Source organism: Pongo pygmaeus, chromosome 9 (genome assembly GCF_028885625.2).
Source record: "Pongo pygmaeus isolate AG05252 chromosome 9, NHGRI_mPonPyg2-v2.0_pri, whole genome shotgun sequence".
Taxonomy (NCBI): domain Eukaryota; kingdom Metazoa; phylum Chordata; class Mammalia; order Primates; family Hominidae; genus Pongo; species Pongo pygmaeus.
The window spans coordinates 56,081,771-56,098,960 of NC_072382.2; the positions used below are offsets into that span (position 1 = coordinate 56,081,771).

The window sequence follows — 17,190 nt, forward strand, 5'->3', positions numbered from 1 at the left end:
TCCAAAGCAAGGCTCTGGGCCTCAGCTTTCCAACTTGGCACGTTCAGACAGGCCAGTATCACCTTTCAGGGATGAGCTAATTACTCCCCAGGCTCATCTGGAATGATTTTCTCTCAAGCCAAAAGCCCAAAATAGTCCAACCAGGCTTTTGATCAGATGGGAAGCATTTGTGCATGACAAGAATCTCTTGCCTCAAAGAGTTATGGCTGGGAAAGAACAGTATGAACACAGGTCCCATTGCCTCAGATGGGGGACATTTAATAATGGTATACAAAGAGTTTCAATGCAAGGGAGGTACATTTGTCTCAGCTAAAACTAGCTTTCTTATGAAAATCCTGTCCATTTGAGTCATGTGCAATATTTTCAGAGGTACTCATTTAGTCAATCGGAAATGAAGTGTTAAACCTCACTTGATTACAAGCCACCTCTATCCTTAAAGACTCTGAATTTGTTATTCACCATATTCAGAAAAGGCTGCCTCTCTAAAGAGTGAGATGAGATTAGAAAAGATTTCTCACCCTCTATCAGTCCTTCAAGGCTCAGCTCCTACCCTGCCACCTTCACATAACCTCTGCCTGTAACTCCAGCCAGCACTAATCTTTCCTTTTTCTAAATGTGTCTAATACTTGCTATCTAATTATATTCAGCTTTTACATGGTTTCATATAAAGCTTTGGATTGTTCTCTTTTACTCTGTTATATAGGTGTGCATTGATGTGTTTGTCTTCCTGAAAAAGAATTCCATTGACATGTCAGCAGGGACGGTGACATAAATTCTTTTCCTTTCCCCACTGTGCCAGTCAAAGCATTATGTCAGAAGTAGGCATTGTTAAGAATACCTATTCAATCAAAACTTAACTTTTATTTCCAACTTAATAAAGCAATGAGGATGACCTAACATGGGATATGCGATAAAATCTATTTCTTCAGAGGTCTTAGAAAGAGAATGCATTCTTTTTAAGAATGGGGTAACATGTTCTTTGCTATAGCCCTACCAATATCAACCAAATAAAGAAAATTATTGATTACAGTATCAAAAACTTTACTATTTTCTCTATGTATTTTGCTATCAATCTCCTGTAATCGAACTATATTGCCGAGGGCTAATCAGACACTGAGCAGGATGTGACTATATGTCTATTTCAAAATATAAGATAACTCAAGTGATGGGTGCACCAAAATCTCAGAAATCACCCCTAAAGAACTTACCCATGTAACCAAAACCACCTGCTCCCCAAAAACTATTGAAATAAAAATATATTATATATATAAGATAACCACTGCCCTATGGAGCTGATCAACATAGCTAATGACAAGTGGCTACTCACCAAGCTGGGAAAAGTTGAATCTTGTTCCGGAGGGAGAAGTCACGCTGGAGCCAGAGGAAAAGGGGGAATTGGCAGCGGTGTCCTGCAGGCCTCCTGCAGAGTGGGACCGTAACCATTCTTTTGCATCTTCTTGCGTGCGAAGCTGGGAGGTGGGAGTATACCTGGACAGACAGAAATCAAGCCGGAATTAACTATGAACAATGCTTATTAAAATGAACTCTGTGGAGCTGATGGTAAATTTATAAAAATAAAACATATATCCAAAGATGATTTTTTTAAAATCAGATCACTACACGTCCCGAAACTTAAGAAGTTTCTCAAAACCTTTTTCCTGTTTGGCTGTGTTTGGGGAAAATGACTATTCCTTTCAGTTTGGAGGGAACACATAAAGGGAAGAAGATTGGCAAATGCTCAGAAGAGCCGTCACTGGGCGTATCTGTAACATGTTGCTTCATGACAGTGTCATGTCAAAGCCCCCACCTTGACAGGACTGAAGCAACAAAATGAGCTGCTGTTAGAGCTTTGAGGGAGTTTTAATTAGACGACTTATGGCATCTGCCATTCTACAGCACAAATAAATGACCATGAATCACAGCATATGAAAAAGCAGACATACAAAGCAAGGTTTGAGGACACTGATGCTTATAGTAGTTGCTGTAATAGGGCACAAACAAATCTTCATAAAAGCAACCCCAAATTGTTCAGTTTTATAGGAGAGGGTCTTCAGAAGTTATGTGGTCCACCTCCTCATTTATTCTGAAATGTATATGGTGATGATTTATTGAACATCTACAATGTGCTAGGTGCCTTCATGTGCATTATCTTACCAAAGCCTCAGACCTACTCAGCAATGCAGATGCCATTATTCCCATTTTACATTCAGGGAAGGTAAGGATTCTGCTGGTAGTCACAGAATTGAGATTTCAATCCATGTTTGATTTTAAAATGCATGCTCTTTTCATTATGCCCATAAGTAGCATGTGAAATTTCTTTCCTTTTTTTTTTTTCGAGATGCAGTCTTCCTCTACTGCCCAGGCTGGAGCAAGGTGGCATGATCTCGGCTCACTGCAACCACTGCCTCTTGGGTTCAAGTGATTCTCCCACCTCAGCCTCCCGAGTAGCTGGAACTATAAGCATGTGCCACCATGCCCAGCTAATTTTTTGTATTTTTAGTAGAGACAGGGTTTTACCATGTTGGCCAGGCTGGTCTCAAACTCCTGCCCTCAAGTGATCCACCTACCTCGGCCTCCCAGAGTGCTGGGATTACAGGCATGAGCCACTGCACCTGGCCTGCATCTGAAATTTCTGAGCGCCAAGTGGCCAGGGTATCCTTGGACTTATATGTTATGGAGTGACTACTGATTATGTCAATAGAGGGATTCTTTGGGCTTAAGGAAAGATGTTGTCAGTGTGTTCGTACTGGATGTTCATGTGTATGGAGTGGGTGAGCTACACAGGAAGAGTCAGAGTGAGAAGGAGCACAGAAATGTTTCTTCCTTAATGTTTTTACTATATCTGACAGACATGCAACTTTCCAGGACACATCAATTGCCTGAAAATAGCCTGTCATGTATCTCTATTCTGAATTTTTAAAAAACCAGAGCTACATAATTTTGATAGGCTAGATCTGCTACAGAAGTATACGTACCATTTCACAATGTTAACATTTAGAAGTTAGCTTTCTCTCAGGGCACCAGTGGGGCATCAAAGTCAAACTCACAGTGAGGGTGGCCATGATTTAAGCATCTGGCATGGTTGCTGACAAGCAGCTCATAGGCACGAATGAAACTGGCAAGTACAAAAGGCCTTGCCAAGGCCCCCTCTAAGGCCACACTGCTCAACTCCTTCCTGCAGGATGACTGTTGGGAGATTTTAATACTTTCCTTCTTAGATTCTTAGAATTGGCTTTACTCAGAGGATCCCATTGAAAGGAAGCATTGATACCTACCTCACATTACTGTTCAAAATGCTCTTAGTCTTAAGAGCTACAGGTTATTAACTACAGACATACATGACAGCAATGAAACATTTCATTCCAAGTTCCATTTTATGCGAAAGCACTTAATGCTTAGCGCAGGGTGAAGCTGATGCTACAAGGCATGTGGTGTTTAGAAAGCAGAAGAAATGATGGCTACAACCATCAGACAGCAAGATCACGGGGGAGGCATTAGCAAACTGAAGTTTCTCTGATTGGCAAAGTGCTATAGATGGTGTGAGCAATGGTGACTTATAGCATCTTGTTTTGCCAGGACTAGCACCAAAAATGAACCTGACCCACCACTTACCAGGAATGGAAGGACAGTCCTTCCTGGGAGTCTTTTCTTTATTATCCACCAAAAAATGATCACACCCATGTCTTGTTGGGCAATGAAAGTGGACCAATTTTCCATTAGAATATTTAGACAAGGGCAAAGTATCTGTCTAGCAATTTTTTATGGGCAGAAAAGTTAAATATTTTCAAACTGGGGGAAAATATTCCTCTCCTCCTGTGCTCTTGTCCTAGCTTACACATCAGTATGCTATAAGTCATGTCCTTTCTCTTGGAAGACAGCCGTGTGAACAGAATGGTCATGGTGAAGCGCTCAGAAATTAAACCCATTGGCCCCAGAAGCAGCAATGACTGCTCCTTGGGCTTGCCCAGGGATGTTTTTCATGAGATGGTTTTACCGCATTAAGCCTGAAAAAGCACAGCCCCTGCTCAAGCAAATAAGCTGACAAATGGAGAGTGAGAACAAGAGGGTGCAAGGGGAGCCGTCATTCAAAAGGTCCTGCTGTGGTGGTCAAAGCGGGGACCCCAGCCCAGCCCAAACCCCCACCAGCCATGAAGGAGTCACACAGCCAAGCTCCAAAGCCACAACAGATGGCACAGATGCAAGAAGGAAACACAGATACCTGAGTCCTTTCTTAGGCAAAGTGTTCCTATCAAGGTGCGGGTCACTGTAGGAAAGTTAAAACAAAAATAAGAACTTCAGAGCGGCACACAGAAGGCAGGAAGAGGGAAAGCTAGGGAGGGGGCTGAAGGGCCCTGGAGAAAGAGGTGCACATCACCAGGAAGTGCCTTATCCAGCTAGGCATGCAATGCAACACATCCACATCCGTGGAAAACAAAAGAAACCCAATCCTCAGCCTGAGCTGACACCAGTGCATACTTTACCCCAGGTCACCAGGAGGCCTGAGTCCCTTAACCCCAATTGTTCCTCATTTTCCACAGATTCAAAGCAAAACTCAGGGGTTGCTCCACCTCAAAGCAGAGGTCCTGTGCCTTCTGCTGCCCAGGGGCACTCTCTGCACCAACACAGCTTCTCAGAGAGAGGGATGCCCACTTCCCTGCACCCCTAACTCTGGCCCACCCCCTAAATGCCACTGGCAATGACTTCAAATGGGAGAAGGGACTTGTTGGAGGTTTCAAGAGGCCAGCAGTCTGCATATTTGGAATTCATCTGTAACGAAGTGAATTCCAGGTCCCTCTCAATTTCTGCGGCCCAGGCATAGCTAGGAGCTGAGTCCTGGGTGGGGCATGTTACAACTTGCTGGCTGATAAAGTCAAAGCATTTGGATTTCTAAAGACCAACGGTTTAAAGGCTTGGTCTGTGAGCTGACAAAAACAAAGTTTTCACTGTTGATGGGGGAAAGGTTTTTTTTTTTTTTTCTGGCAGGAGACAACCTCTGTTTGTTATGTTTGGCCAAGTCATCACTCCCCCACAAAATTAAGGTCAGTATCCATCTCTGAGGCCCACCCACAGCTGGGGGCAAACACAAGCGTGTACATTCGTAAAGTCTTAATACTTTACACATTCTTTTTCGTTATCATCGCAGGAAATGGGCACACAGAACACAACAGTCTGCAAGACATAATGAGCCAAACTTCAGCAAAGGATTTTGAAAGGGAGAAGAGGCAGCTGCATGGGGAGGGGTAGACAAAGGTGAGGGCCAAGCTACACAGTGGGTGGCAGGTCATTTCTGGGCTTGGGGTTGGGGGTGGCAAAAGGAATGGGAAGGAAGCTGAAAAGCAGGAACATGCCACAGGAGGCCACAAGAGATGCAAGCGAGAGCTTCCGCTGCCCCAGATCAAGTGGCAGGGTTTGAGGTCGCCTTCCCAAAATGGGAATGAAGGGGCCAGCCCAACTCCACCTCTCCCTGGGCTTTAGCAGACAGAGGAACAGACTCTCACTGGCATGTCCATGTGTCACAGAGTACACTAGAGCCACAAACACAAGCAGGAGGCTTAGGCCAACAGCCTCGCACAAGACATCTGGCTTGACGACGAATGGGCAGAAGAACCTAGAGGCTCGGTTGGTCCCCGGCCTGCAATGTCATTACCTGTCCTGTTTCCTGGGCAGAGTACTTCTGCAGAACTTAGGGCTAGCAGCAGGGGAAGAGAGAGGGCTAGAAATCCAGGCAGGTAGAAAACAAGAGAAGGAACATTAGCTTGGAAGAAAGGAGAGGTGTTGTTATTTATATACATTTTTCTCATTCCCCATGCTGATCCTCGCTTTCTTCCCTATATGCGGAAACTGGACACATTTATCCCTGCTGCAGTGAAATCCAGGGCTCTGAGAACACTTTTAATTTCTTGATTTCCTATCAGTCCAGGAGGAGGGTGTTTGCCACGATGACAACAAACCTACCCAGCTGTCTAAAGAGCATCCTACTACACGCTCCATGTCACCTGCACCCAGTCACCTGCTCTGCTTGCACAATTACAAGGGGAGGGAAAAGAAGCTGTTGATGAACAAACAGGATAAAACTGAAGGATTTCAAAAGCTGAATGCCATTTCAAATGGTAGCATAAATCTGCCCCCGAGAGACTGAGCAGCTCCAAGCACCAAGAATAACCACAGAGGAAAAGATAAAAGGGAGCAGAGCCAAGCTTGATTCCGTCCCAAAGTGGCTTCCCCATGAAAAACAGCAGTAATTAGAAAGAGAGAAATCTTACAGGCAAAGGCTATTCGACATTTGGGATTCCTAAGCTAATCTTTTTATTTTTGGAAGGGTGTCTTTCTGAGAAAGGCAGCCAGAGGCACAGCACCAACCTTTCTGACAGTGTGGTCTTCACACTGTTGGTTCTGACAAAGGGAGTCAAGGAGTCGTCCTTGGAGGAGGCGATGAGGCCAGTGGAAGAATTGTGGCTGGGGCCCCCTCCACTGCTGAGGGAGATGTCGATGGACTCACAGCTGGTATGGAGGCTGCTGACAGACTGAAAGCCCAGGCCATCCTTGCTAACTGCGGAGGAGCTGCTGGCGTTGGTGCCCCAGGTGAGGCTGTTGGAAGGGGCCGAGTGGGCTGAGCTGGGGCTGGAGGCTAGCGGAGACTGGTTGAGGTCCACATTCTTGCTGTAGAGAGGACTGCTGCTCCCGCTGCTTAGGATGCCACTGCCTGACGGGGAGTCTAGGTTACCTTGCTGAGTCATTGTGGCATGAGGATTGGAGATGACCACCGAGTTTTTCATGTTTTCAGCTGTGGCGATGGGCACTTGCTTGGTAGGCTTCCCACCAAAGAGTCTGTGAAGAGACAAAGGGTTGTGTAGGTTGAACACCCAGTGCCAAGGGGCACCGGACTGTTAAAGAAGGGTAGGGCAGAGGAGTTGGTGAGAATTCCTGGCAAAGGAAGCACAGCCATTCCTACTGAAATGGCTAACGGTACTTCAGGGAAAGGTCGGCCATAAAGCGGGCCTAGACACTAGTGCATCACAGGCTGCCATCTTCAAGTTCTAAGCTGCAGCTGAGACTCTGACTCCATCTGAGCCAAAGAGCCATGAGTAATAATTTTCTACAGACCTATTCACATGACACTGGGCCAAGATCTTGCTTCCCTTTCTTTCAATAGATAGACTAACTAGAAAATTGCCCTGGCCCAGGAAGATGGTTGTCTTCATCATCTCTGTCTCTGCGACCCCAGGCATAAAGCAGGCACACAGTTTATGACAGCTTAACTCTAAGGGATTTGGTTTCTTGACCTCTGAGCACAAACATAGAATCAAGAGCATGAATCTAGATTTGGAGGGGGCCTAGGAAAAGTATCTTCAGAGATTTATCCACAATAGAAAGCGCAACTGGAAAGATGTATCTTTTGAAGCCAGAGAGCTTACTTATCCAGTGACATACTTGGAAATCTTACTTGGTTCACAAGACATCAGACCAGACACACTGGGTGTGAACTGTGTCTCTGTGACAGACACACAGAAATGTCATTCTATGTCATCTCCCCTGCTCGTGGCCAAAAATGTGCCATCAGACTACAAGGAATGACATAAATGCCCCCTCTTCCACTGGCAGAGAGCTCTCTGGTAGAATGTTGAAATTATCTTAAAGTCAGAGAATTGTCCACATTCTAGTAATGCAAAGGCTCTATTACACTCACTAAAACCTGTGTGGAGTAAGTATCTCACAAGTGACAAAACTACTACATATTTCTGACATGCAGGTTGCCTTGGGTGCTCAAAGTGGTGACAGTTTGATCTCTGTCCTCTCCAGACAGTCCTATAAATCTCAAGTATTGTAAAGACAATCAATCAATCTATCCTTACTACAGTGTGTGGTGGCAGAAGGGAAACACTTTGTGTCTGGTGACAACCAGGGAATGAAATATCCTAATGTAGAATCTTGGCTTTAGAATGCTTACATACTTCCAGTGATGACAGGGACCTCGTTACTTCAAAGGGTAACTTGCTCCATTGCCAAGCACTTCCAATTATTAGAAAACCCAAATCTCATCCACTTTTTTTTCTGACTTTTGCATATTGCTCCTCATCCTGCTATGCATGACTATATACAAAAGTCTAATCTTTGGTCTGTTAGTCCTTCAGATCATTTGAAGAGAGTTATTTATCACATTTACCAAAGATTTTTCTTCACCATACTAATACATATCAAGAGAACTGAGAATACCTTAACGATTTAGGAAAAAATGTAATTTACCAGGAATCGGCTAAAAGGTGTTCAATGTAGAGCCCTAGGAGCTGCACGCATTTTCAAGCATTCTATTACACTAGCCTAAGGGTCTAGTAAAATGCCTTTGTAGTTAGTAAAGGAAATCTATAATACCAAAGAGTGAATATTACATATACTACTTGAGGCAAGAAACAGAGAAAATTTTCATTTACAAGGCAATCTGTTAAAACAACAAAGAGCAGCACAACAGACTTACCCCTGGAAAAAAAAAATCGTTACTGAAATTCTAATAATCAAGTCTGGACAAAGAACAGTGAACTGCTTCATTATACCTTTCATGTGGAATGCTTCTTCTGAAGTCTTTTCAAACATTCCTGTTCATCCCCAACTATGTATGTGTGCATATAATTTTTATTTTCTCACTGCTTGATTTTCTTTTCCTGGGACTTATTCTTTCTTATGATAAGAAATTTCCTGGGAAAGTAGGATGAACTGTAACCTAGCAGTTGTAGTTGGAGAATGGTCCAGTAGATATTATAATAAGATAATACGAACAGGCAAAAGTTGAATAAATTTAAAAGAAACTTAAAACAAGTGAATAATCTGTTTATATCTAGAGCTTCCACCCAGTGTGAAAATGTGGGAAAATGATGTCTATTTAAGGTAATAGGAAATCAATTTCTCTTTTTCAGAAATATTTCTTCTTTAAGAGTTGTGTGTGTGTGTGTGTGTGTGTGTGTGTGTGATGGGGAGGGGGAAGTTAAAATTTCAGACTGACTTGGAATTCTGGAGTAGTGTAAAAGTATATGTGGGGACACTGGGCTTTGTGAGTAAAGGAAGGAGCTGGTCAAGATCACTGCCTGCCATAATGAGGAAGCTCAGCTGAAGAATTATTAACACAAGAAAAAAAAGTATCTGCTCCCCTGAGCTACCCACCCAGGTCCAAGGGTGTATCAAGACCTCATTCTGGATTGGATGGTAGCTAACTTCTTCTTTTTTTTTTTGAGATGGAGTCTCGCTCTGTCACCCAGGCTGGAGTGCAGTGGTGTGATCTTGGCTCACTGCAACCTCCGCCTCCTGGGTTCAAGTGATTCTTCTGCCTCAGCCTCCTGAGTAGCTGGGACTACAGGTGCACACCACCATGTCCGGCTAATTTTTTTAATATTTTTAGTAGAGATGGGGTTTCACCATATTGGCCAGGCTGGTCTCGAACTCCTGACCTCGTGATCTGCCCGCCTCAGCCTCCCAAAGCGCTGGGATTACAGGAATGAGCCACGGTGCCTGGCAGTAGCTAACTTCTATTGAGTGCATGCTACGACCAGACATGGCTACAAAGATGTATCTTTACAAAAAGCCTGACAAAAAGTATCTCATCCCCATTTTACAGGTGAGGAAACTAAGGCAGAATTGTTAAAAAAGGTTATATGGCAGCTAATTAAAATGGACCTAAGATTTGATTCTAAGATGATTGATTCCAGAGGCCTAAGTTTTTCATCCCAACATGGGAAAATAGTCAACTGCAAAACTGCCGGCAGGATCTGACCAAACAGCTTTACTGGAGGACTAAAGTGGAGAAAAACAGAGGGTGCTTCAACTAAGAAACAGGAAATTACTAAATCCATTCCCTGTATTCTGGTTCTGCTCAGCACCATTTATGTACTCACTTACCTGCGGAGTGTGGGAGAGGCCACATCTGGGTACTTGGCTCCAGGCTGGAGATTGGTCTGAGCCGGGCTGGACACGGGCTGGGCTGCCGGATTCACTTTCACCGAGTTACAGGAAGCCACACTCTCGTTGTCTGATGAGATGCCTTTCTCCTTATCTGTTTGGTTGACCAGACCTGGTAGAGAGCTGCCTAGGGCTGTTTTGGAAGGCTCCCTCAGTTTGGGCACTGGCAGGCCTGCGGACTTGCTGCTGATGTTGGAATCTATGCTGCTGGTGCTAGACCTGTTCCCAGCCCCGTTCCGGCTGTTGGATTTACTGGGCCTCGGCAAACTCCGGTACTGAAGGTTTGTCCGGGAGCTTAGGGCTAGATACCCGTCATCCTGATTCTGAGCCCCATCCATGCTTGACTTCCGACCAGCAGACCGACTGACGAGTGCAGATGACTTTGGGATTTTGCCCAGTGTGGCTGACCTGCTGGTGACAGTCACCCCGCTGGCTGTGATCATGGCCAGGCCGGCGGCGGAACCACTCTGCTTCTTGAACCCAAAGCTGTTGGCATTGGCAGTGGGTGTCCTAGAGCTGCTGGGGAGGGGCTTTTTGGATTCGTCACCACTGCTCCGGCCTGCATCTGATGGGGAGCGCTTCACCTGGGAGGCTTTAGGAGAAAGCCTTCCTTTCTCAGACACCTTTGCATCGTCTGTTTTTCCTAAGAGAGAGATCAGCAAGATTAGCCTGCAAGCCAAGAGCCAGCTCATCCATCTCATCTGTTTAAGATGCTCTCCTCCTCTGAAGAGCTGGTTCATTTTTCCCTTGGGGAGGCAGAGGAAAGAGCTTTTTATAAAAATAATATAGTCTACTAATGTACCGTGAGCCTTTTAGGAAATGTCAATAATTTTACTCATTTGCAAAGCAGTCTAAATTTACCCAGGAGAAAGCAAAGCCAGCCAATCACTGATATGTCTAGGAGGAAAGAACCCCCTGCCTTTCCTGACCTTTCACCTTCTGTCCATTAAAGGGCTGTCCCTAACATGTCCAGGGGATACCTCTGCCCTTGTTTATAAATATCCCCTAAGTCAGGGACAACATCAGCTCACCATACACCCATAGCTCATAAACCCACGCTGTTGAATAGCCTGAACTGGCTGCATTAACTCACCCAGTGTCTAGTTAAACCAATTCAATATGTCTCAACAGCCGAACCATCTTCAGAGCTTAAGAGGCTCCCATGCTTACTTATTTCCACTTAGAAAAAGGTAGGGATGTGAAAGTTTATGGAAGCTCGTTGTTAGCAGAGTATAAATCCTGAGACAAAATATATAATGTCAAGTCCTTGCTAGAGTTAACTATGGCTTTGGTTTTCAAAATGACAACTGTAGGGCCAAGACAGCCCCGGCCTCTTACCAGTTCCTGGGGTCTTCAGTGCGCCTGCCGGGGCTGACGGCTTCGTCCTTGGCATGGTGATGCCCACCTGAGCTGTCATGCCTCGCCGCCATGAGCCTGTCTGGGAGATGACAGGATTCTTCTTGCCCGACGTGCTTTTGTCAGACTCGTCAGACACGTCAGAAGGATTCCGCCTCCACTTGGAACCTGGCTCCATTTTTATGCCGCTGTCTGAGCCTCCGTCTGATTTCTTGACATCATCACCAGACCACAGGGAATTCCTCTCCACCTGTGAGTGCTTCTCAGCATCAGTCTGTGGACAGAGACTCTCTGAATTAGTCCTTCCCAAATCCCAGGCTGGGAATCCCCTCACTCCAAAGGCAAAAATGCCAAAATACTGGAGTAGTTAAGGGAAAAATAATCATTACTTTAAAGATGTTTGGACTTTTGTACTCTGGTTATCTTGTCAGAAAGACTGATTTATTTTTTGGTCCGAGGAAAGTAAATAATATCAATGTATCCTTAGAATGGAATGAGGTGGCTGGGCACAGTGGCTCACGCCTATAATCCCAATATTTTAAGAGGCTGAGGTGGGATGATCACTTGATCTCACAAGTTTAAGACCAGCCTGGGCAACATAGCAAAACCCCATCTCTACAAAAAATAGAAAAATTAGCTGAGTGTGGTGGCACACACCTATAGTTCTAGCTACTCGGGTGGCTGAGGTGGGAGGATCACTCCAGGGAGGTGGAGGCTGCAGTAAGCTGTGATCGCACCACTGTACTCTAGCCTGGGTGACAGAGCGAGACTGTCTCAAAAAAGAAGAAAAGAAAAGCAAAAGAAAGGAGTGAGGGAAGAGAGGAAAAGGGGCCCAGGAAAAAAGAAGGAAAGAGCCCTAGCGAGGGGAAGGGGCAGAGCAGATGGAGATGCAGTGGGAATTCAGCCACCACCTATTTTCTGCCACTTGAACAAGCCTCCTTCAACTCTGGTGGCTGATCTCTAACCAGCATCCAGTCTCCTGGCCCGTTTCCCTTTGTTCTGCCTTCTTCCCATCACTCCACCGCAGTGAGATCTTTGGATCTAACACACCAAGCAAGGGAGCAAGCGAGCAAGGGTGGCTGCTGGTTCAACTCAAATCAGGGAGATCCAGGAGCTGAGGGGAAGCACATCCTCAAATGGTACTTCCCCCAAATGTGGAGAGTCAATGGTGCCTGCTCCGACCCCAGCATTATTTATATGCCACTGCTTTGCTCCCCTTGTGGGATTTTGTTCTGACAAGGGATATAATTAGCCAGCTTTCTTCGGAAGAGCCCTGACCTGCTGGCCATGAAACCCAGAAGGGGACAGAAGTGTGACGTTAATGATCTCCTGCAGCTAAAAGGCATAAAGCTGACCAGAATGCTTTGGAGGCCTCCTGGGGTTTGAGGCCAGTTGGAGGATGTCAGTAGTGAGAAGCAGCACAGTAAATGGGGAAGGGAGGTCAGGAGCGCTTTCAGGGTGGGTATACTAAGATACCAGTCCCATATTTGCAATGCTTAACTACCGAGAGTAGGCAAGATAGGAAATTAAAATGAACACCTGGCAAGAATCTGCCTAATGCCTGTCATCCAAGAGTGGAACAAATGCCTTCCTCCATGGAATACAATGGCTGAATGGGATAAAAGCAAAAAACAGATAGGCAGCCCAAGTTCAATCGCCTCCCCCACACCACCCCAACCCGTTCTCCCCTCATGAATTCCACTCATCCATTACAGACACCTTATGAGTTCTTTCATTTGTTTTTTTCCAGCTAAGTATTAGTCACTAGAGATATGAGGAGGACAAACACACACTCCCTGGCTATGGGAAGCTCATCATTGAGCTGTGGCAAGGGACAGAGAGAGGGGAGTTCCTACATGTGAGCACAGGGCAGGAGCTCACTCAAAGCTTGATGAGCGAATGAATGAGCCAAGGAACGAGCCAAAGAACACACAATTTTCAGGCCACAACAGAAATTAGCAAAATCATCTTATCCGATCTCAGCCTCTATTTAATCAGAAAGGGTAAGTACTCAAGTATTCTTATCTTTATATCAATCTTACAGAAACTAAAGTTGCCCATTCTTTGTCCCAACTACCTCAGGTCAGTTTCCTTCCTCTAAACACTTCCAGTACATTCAACCAACCAGAATTTACTCCATGCTTGCTGTCTGCCAGGCACCAAGGAGGGTCAGAGAATCTGGGGATAAGACTGATTTCCCACCCATGGTGGAGCTTACGATCCAGTGAAACAGGCAGAGACAGAATAAATAAATACAAACAAGGGTGTAATTGTAGACTACGAAGACTATTATAAGGAGAAAGACAAAAAGTCTGAGAAATAAATACAGACATTGACCTAATTTAGATGACAATGAGGTGGGTAGGTGACAGTGATCAGTTCAAAAAGAAGTACCCTAAAGAAAGAGAAGAAACTTACTTAGTAAAAGAAGAGTTTGGGGCAGAGCATACCAGGGAGAGGGAACCACATGTGTAAAGGCCCTGAGGCAGAAAATAACTTGGCTTTGGAACATTCACTTCACAAATATTTATTGGGTGCCACTACGTGCCAGGAAAGTTTATTCGCACTAGGAATACTGTAATGAACAAGTATAAATCATTAACCTCATGAAGCTTACATTCAAGTACATTTTAACATATTCTAATATGCTCTAAGAGGTACTGAAAATTTAGCACATGCCACATCCTGGGTTACTGCATTATTTATTCTTTTAATGTTCCTATACTTATTTCCCCCCAATCGAACTGTAATGGTGCTAATACTAGTAGCATAACAACTACAATTTATTGAGTACTTACTATGTCCCAGGCACTAAAGTGTTTGATATGTATCATTAAATTTAATCCTTATCAAAAACCTATGAGGAAATTACAGTTAATAGTCTCAATTTTACATGACAAAACTGAGGCACAGAGTGAAAAGAAAATTTCCCAAGATCACATAGTGAGGAAGTAGAGATGCAGGGAATTCAGGGAGTCTAACTGCAGAGCCCACATTTTAACCACCATGCCACAGTGCCCTCCCTAAGGATAAGTCGAGGTATATGATACATTTGTGCATACTCAGTAGCACCTAATATCTATACCCAGCAGATTCTTCTTCCATACTGGCAGGCTCCCCAACCCCAGTTCTAGAGCAGCTCTAGTCTAGCCTCTGGGTGGGACCCATACAACTCCAATTCCATCAGTGGCAGAGAGAGCGCACATGCCCCTGGCCTGGGAATGTGGCTTGACTTTCTCTCTCTGGAAAGAACAATCATCCAGCCATCACATCTCCCTAGCTTGGTCCAGAGTGGTCACCTTCCCAGCTCTACTCTGAATCCTTCATGAGCTACATGCCGGACTATAAGGTGGCACCCCTTGGGATTAAAAAATGAGAAAGTCCCAGCCTCTCTTTTCCTGGAGCTCGCAACAGTGGAACCAGCCAGCAGGACATCCACATGGGGACGTACGAAGAGTTCTATCCTGCCTTCCCCTCCATGCCTCTGCCAGTTGTTTCCATCTCAATGGTACCTCCTTTCTGAAGGGTTTTCTTCTGCCTGTTCTTGGAAGTCTTTGTAGTCATTCAATATCCACATGGGAAGGTGAGGAAAGAAGCCACGCACAAGGGACTTCAGAAGGGAGACCAATCTTCTGAGAGCAAGAGGTGAGGCCTGAGGAGCATGATGTGGGGGAAGAGTGTCGGCTTTGGGTCTGACAGATCTGGGTTCAAGTGCTGGGTGCTGCCACTCATTTGCTGTGCATGACCTTGGAGGACATTGCCTTACTTCTCTGAACTTATTACCTCATGTATAAAACACGGATGATAAATAGGTCTCTTACAGCATTGATGGTGAACTCAGTGAACTCAGTGTGGGGGGACTCAATAAACAGTGGTTCTTTTCATTACCAACTTTCCTGCCTCTGAAAATCCCCAGCACTCTGTTGTCCATCTTTAGCATTTATCCTGCTTTTGTCTTGCATTAGGGAGAACAGGTACTTGTCTCTTCTGCCACTGGGCCACAGGCCTTTGGAAGGCAGGGATATTCCCTCCCTGTGCCATATCCCCTGCGGATCTAGACGCTGAGCTGGCTCAAGTTTGAGCCCCAGTGACCATGGAGATAATTATCCGCGTCAACATCATCGCCTGCCAGTCATCCTGCCAGGCACTGTGTCCCTCCACATACAGCCTGAACTCGTCCTCTCAGGCTGTGTTATTATCCACATTTTACACATCAGGAAAATACAGGGCTGAAGAGGAAAAGTAACTTACCCAGTGGGTGAGAAGAAGGGGGCACCCCTCCTCGCCCCCAGCCAAACCCCATCCCTACATCCATGCCAACATCTAGAGAGCTCTAGGGTTATTCAAGGCAACACAAGACAGGGATTCTTGCCACATAATTCACAATTTTATTTCCTTGAGTAGCAAAAAATAAACTGACATGGAACTATCTTTTTCCCCCGCATATGTTATTAAACATTTCACAGGCATTGAAAATGAGAGGAAATCTTGATGTGTGCTTCTTTGCTCCTCAGCACCTGGGATGGTGCCTTCCACAGAACTGAGAGAAAATACTGAATGTACAGATGAATATGTGAGGGAGTTACGTGTGTTTGTTAAAGCCCTTTGCCACCAACATCTGTCCTCAAAATAAAATACTGCAAAGTAAGATGAGTTGCTTTGAGACTACAAACAAAATATATTAAGAACGTAGTCAACCTTTAGTTAACTGACATGAATGGAGGCTGGAGGCAGAGGAACAGCTAACCCAGGTGGAAGGGGCTGGGAAAGGATGAAGGGAAGGAGAGGAGGGAGGAAGGGGGGTAGAGATAAGAGAAATGGAGGGAAGGAGGAAGGAAAGAAAGTAACTTCTGAGCAACCATCCAGTCTCAGGCACCTAGAGAAGCATGTGCTGATAAAGCATTTCCCTGTTATTTTCACACTCACCCTTGAAGACGCATCTAATTAGCGCCATGTTATGGATGAGGAGGCAGGGGCTCGGAGAGAGTGCTTAGTTCATCCAAGGATGTCATAGAGTGAGGAGCACAACTCAAGATCATCTGGCTTCCAAGTCCACACCTACTCCCTGATACCTCAATCTGCTTGGCCAACCGGACTCACCAGCTCTGCTGGAGGAGTTGCTCAAGAGGCTCTTGGGCCTCAAGCAGGGGATTCTCTGCCTGGCCCCGAGAAAACAGTGGGCACAGGAGCTGATGCTGGACAGCTGGGCACCTGTGCTCTGTGAGGGGCATTCTCCACTGCTCCTCAATGTCCCCAATGATAGCGGAGTCCCTCACAGACAAAGGGAATCTCCATTCCCAATGATCCATCTCCTCTTCTTTCAATCAGCTACATGTGGCTGTTTCTTAGGTTTTGCAGACAATAACTTCCTTGTTCCTGAGATGCTTTAGTTATTTCTCAGAGGCTTTTCAAACAGCAAAAACCTAGGCAGGCAACCTGTCCTCAATTTGCTTTCCTGATGGACATGCTGAGCCACTTCTCCCTGCCTCCCCATGTCTTGCCTGGCAGACCGTGTGCTGCCCCCCTGTTCCAGGGTAAACCAGTATGTGACAGGAACCCAAATGAGCCACAGCATAGAAGGCGCAGCTCTTGGGAAGGGTGCAACGCACATCTTCCCATTGCCTGATGCTGCTCAGACAGGAGTAATGGCCCTTAGCATTCCTCAGCATGATATGAGGGAGGAGGATGGGAGCCTGTGAATTATGTTGATTCAAATATTTTGAGATGCTCCCTGGACAGGAACAAAAGGAATGTCACTAAAAATCCATTTAAAGAAACCATTGCATTAGAAATCTTAGTAACTATTGGTGTAATCTGCATTTAGTTTACTCTAAGACCTACTTTTTTTTAGTTTTCATTTCAACATTTTAAACTCAGGTAGTTTTATAG

The 17,190-nt window shown here is 45.2% G+C and overlaps 1 protein-coding gene across 11 annotated transcripts in view; it reads right to left on the minus strand.

The window, feature by feature from the left end:
• NAV2 (neuron navigator 2) overlaps nt 1-17,190 on the minus strand; it is a 779,302-nt gene that overhangs the window by 71,990 nt on the left and 690,122 nt on the right. For 8 of the 11 annotated variants that reach the window (XM_063671085.1, XM_063671084.1, XM_054438543.2 and 5 more), the window contains 6 exons: nt 11,284-11,575; nt 9,886-10,588; nt 6,361-6,828; nt 5,648-5,713; nt 4,220-4,264; nt 1,328-1,488 (listed from right to left, as the gene is read on the minus strand). In XM_063671085.1, coding sequence (XP_063527155.1) covers nt 1,328-1,488; nt 4,220-4,264; nt 5,648-5,713; nt 6,361-6,828; nt 9,886-10,588; nt 11,284-11,575 — 1,735 coding nt within the window. The remainder of the gene's footprint in view (nt 1-1,327; nt 1,489-4,219; nt 4,265-5,647; nt 5,714-6,360; nt 6,829-9,885; nt 10,589-11,283; nt 11,576-17,190) is intronic. The other 3 variants (XM_063671086.1, XM_063671083.1, XM_063671081.1) reach the window with 1 other exon arrangement.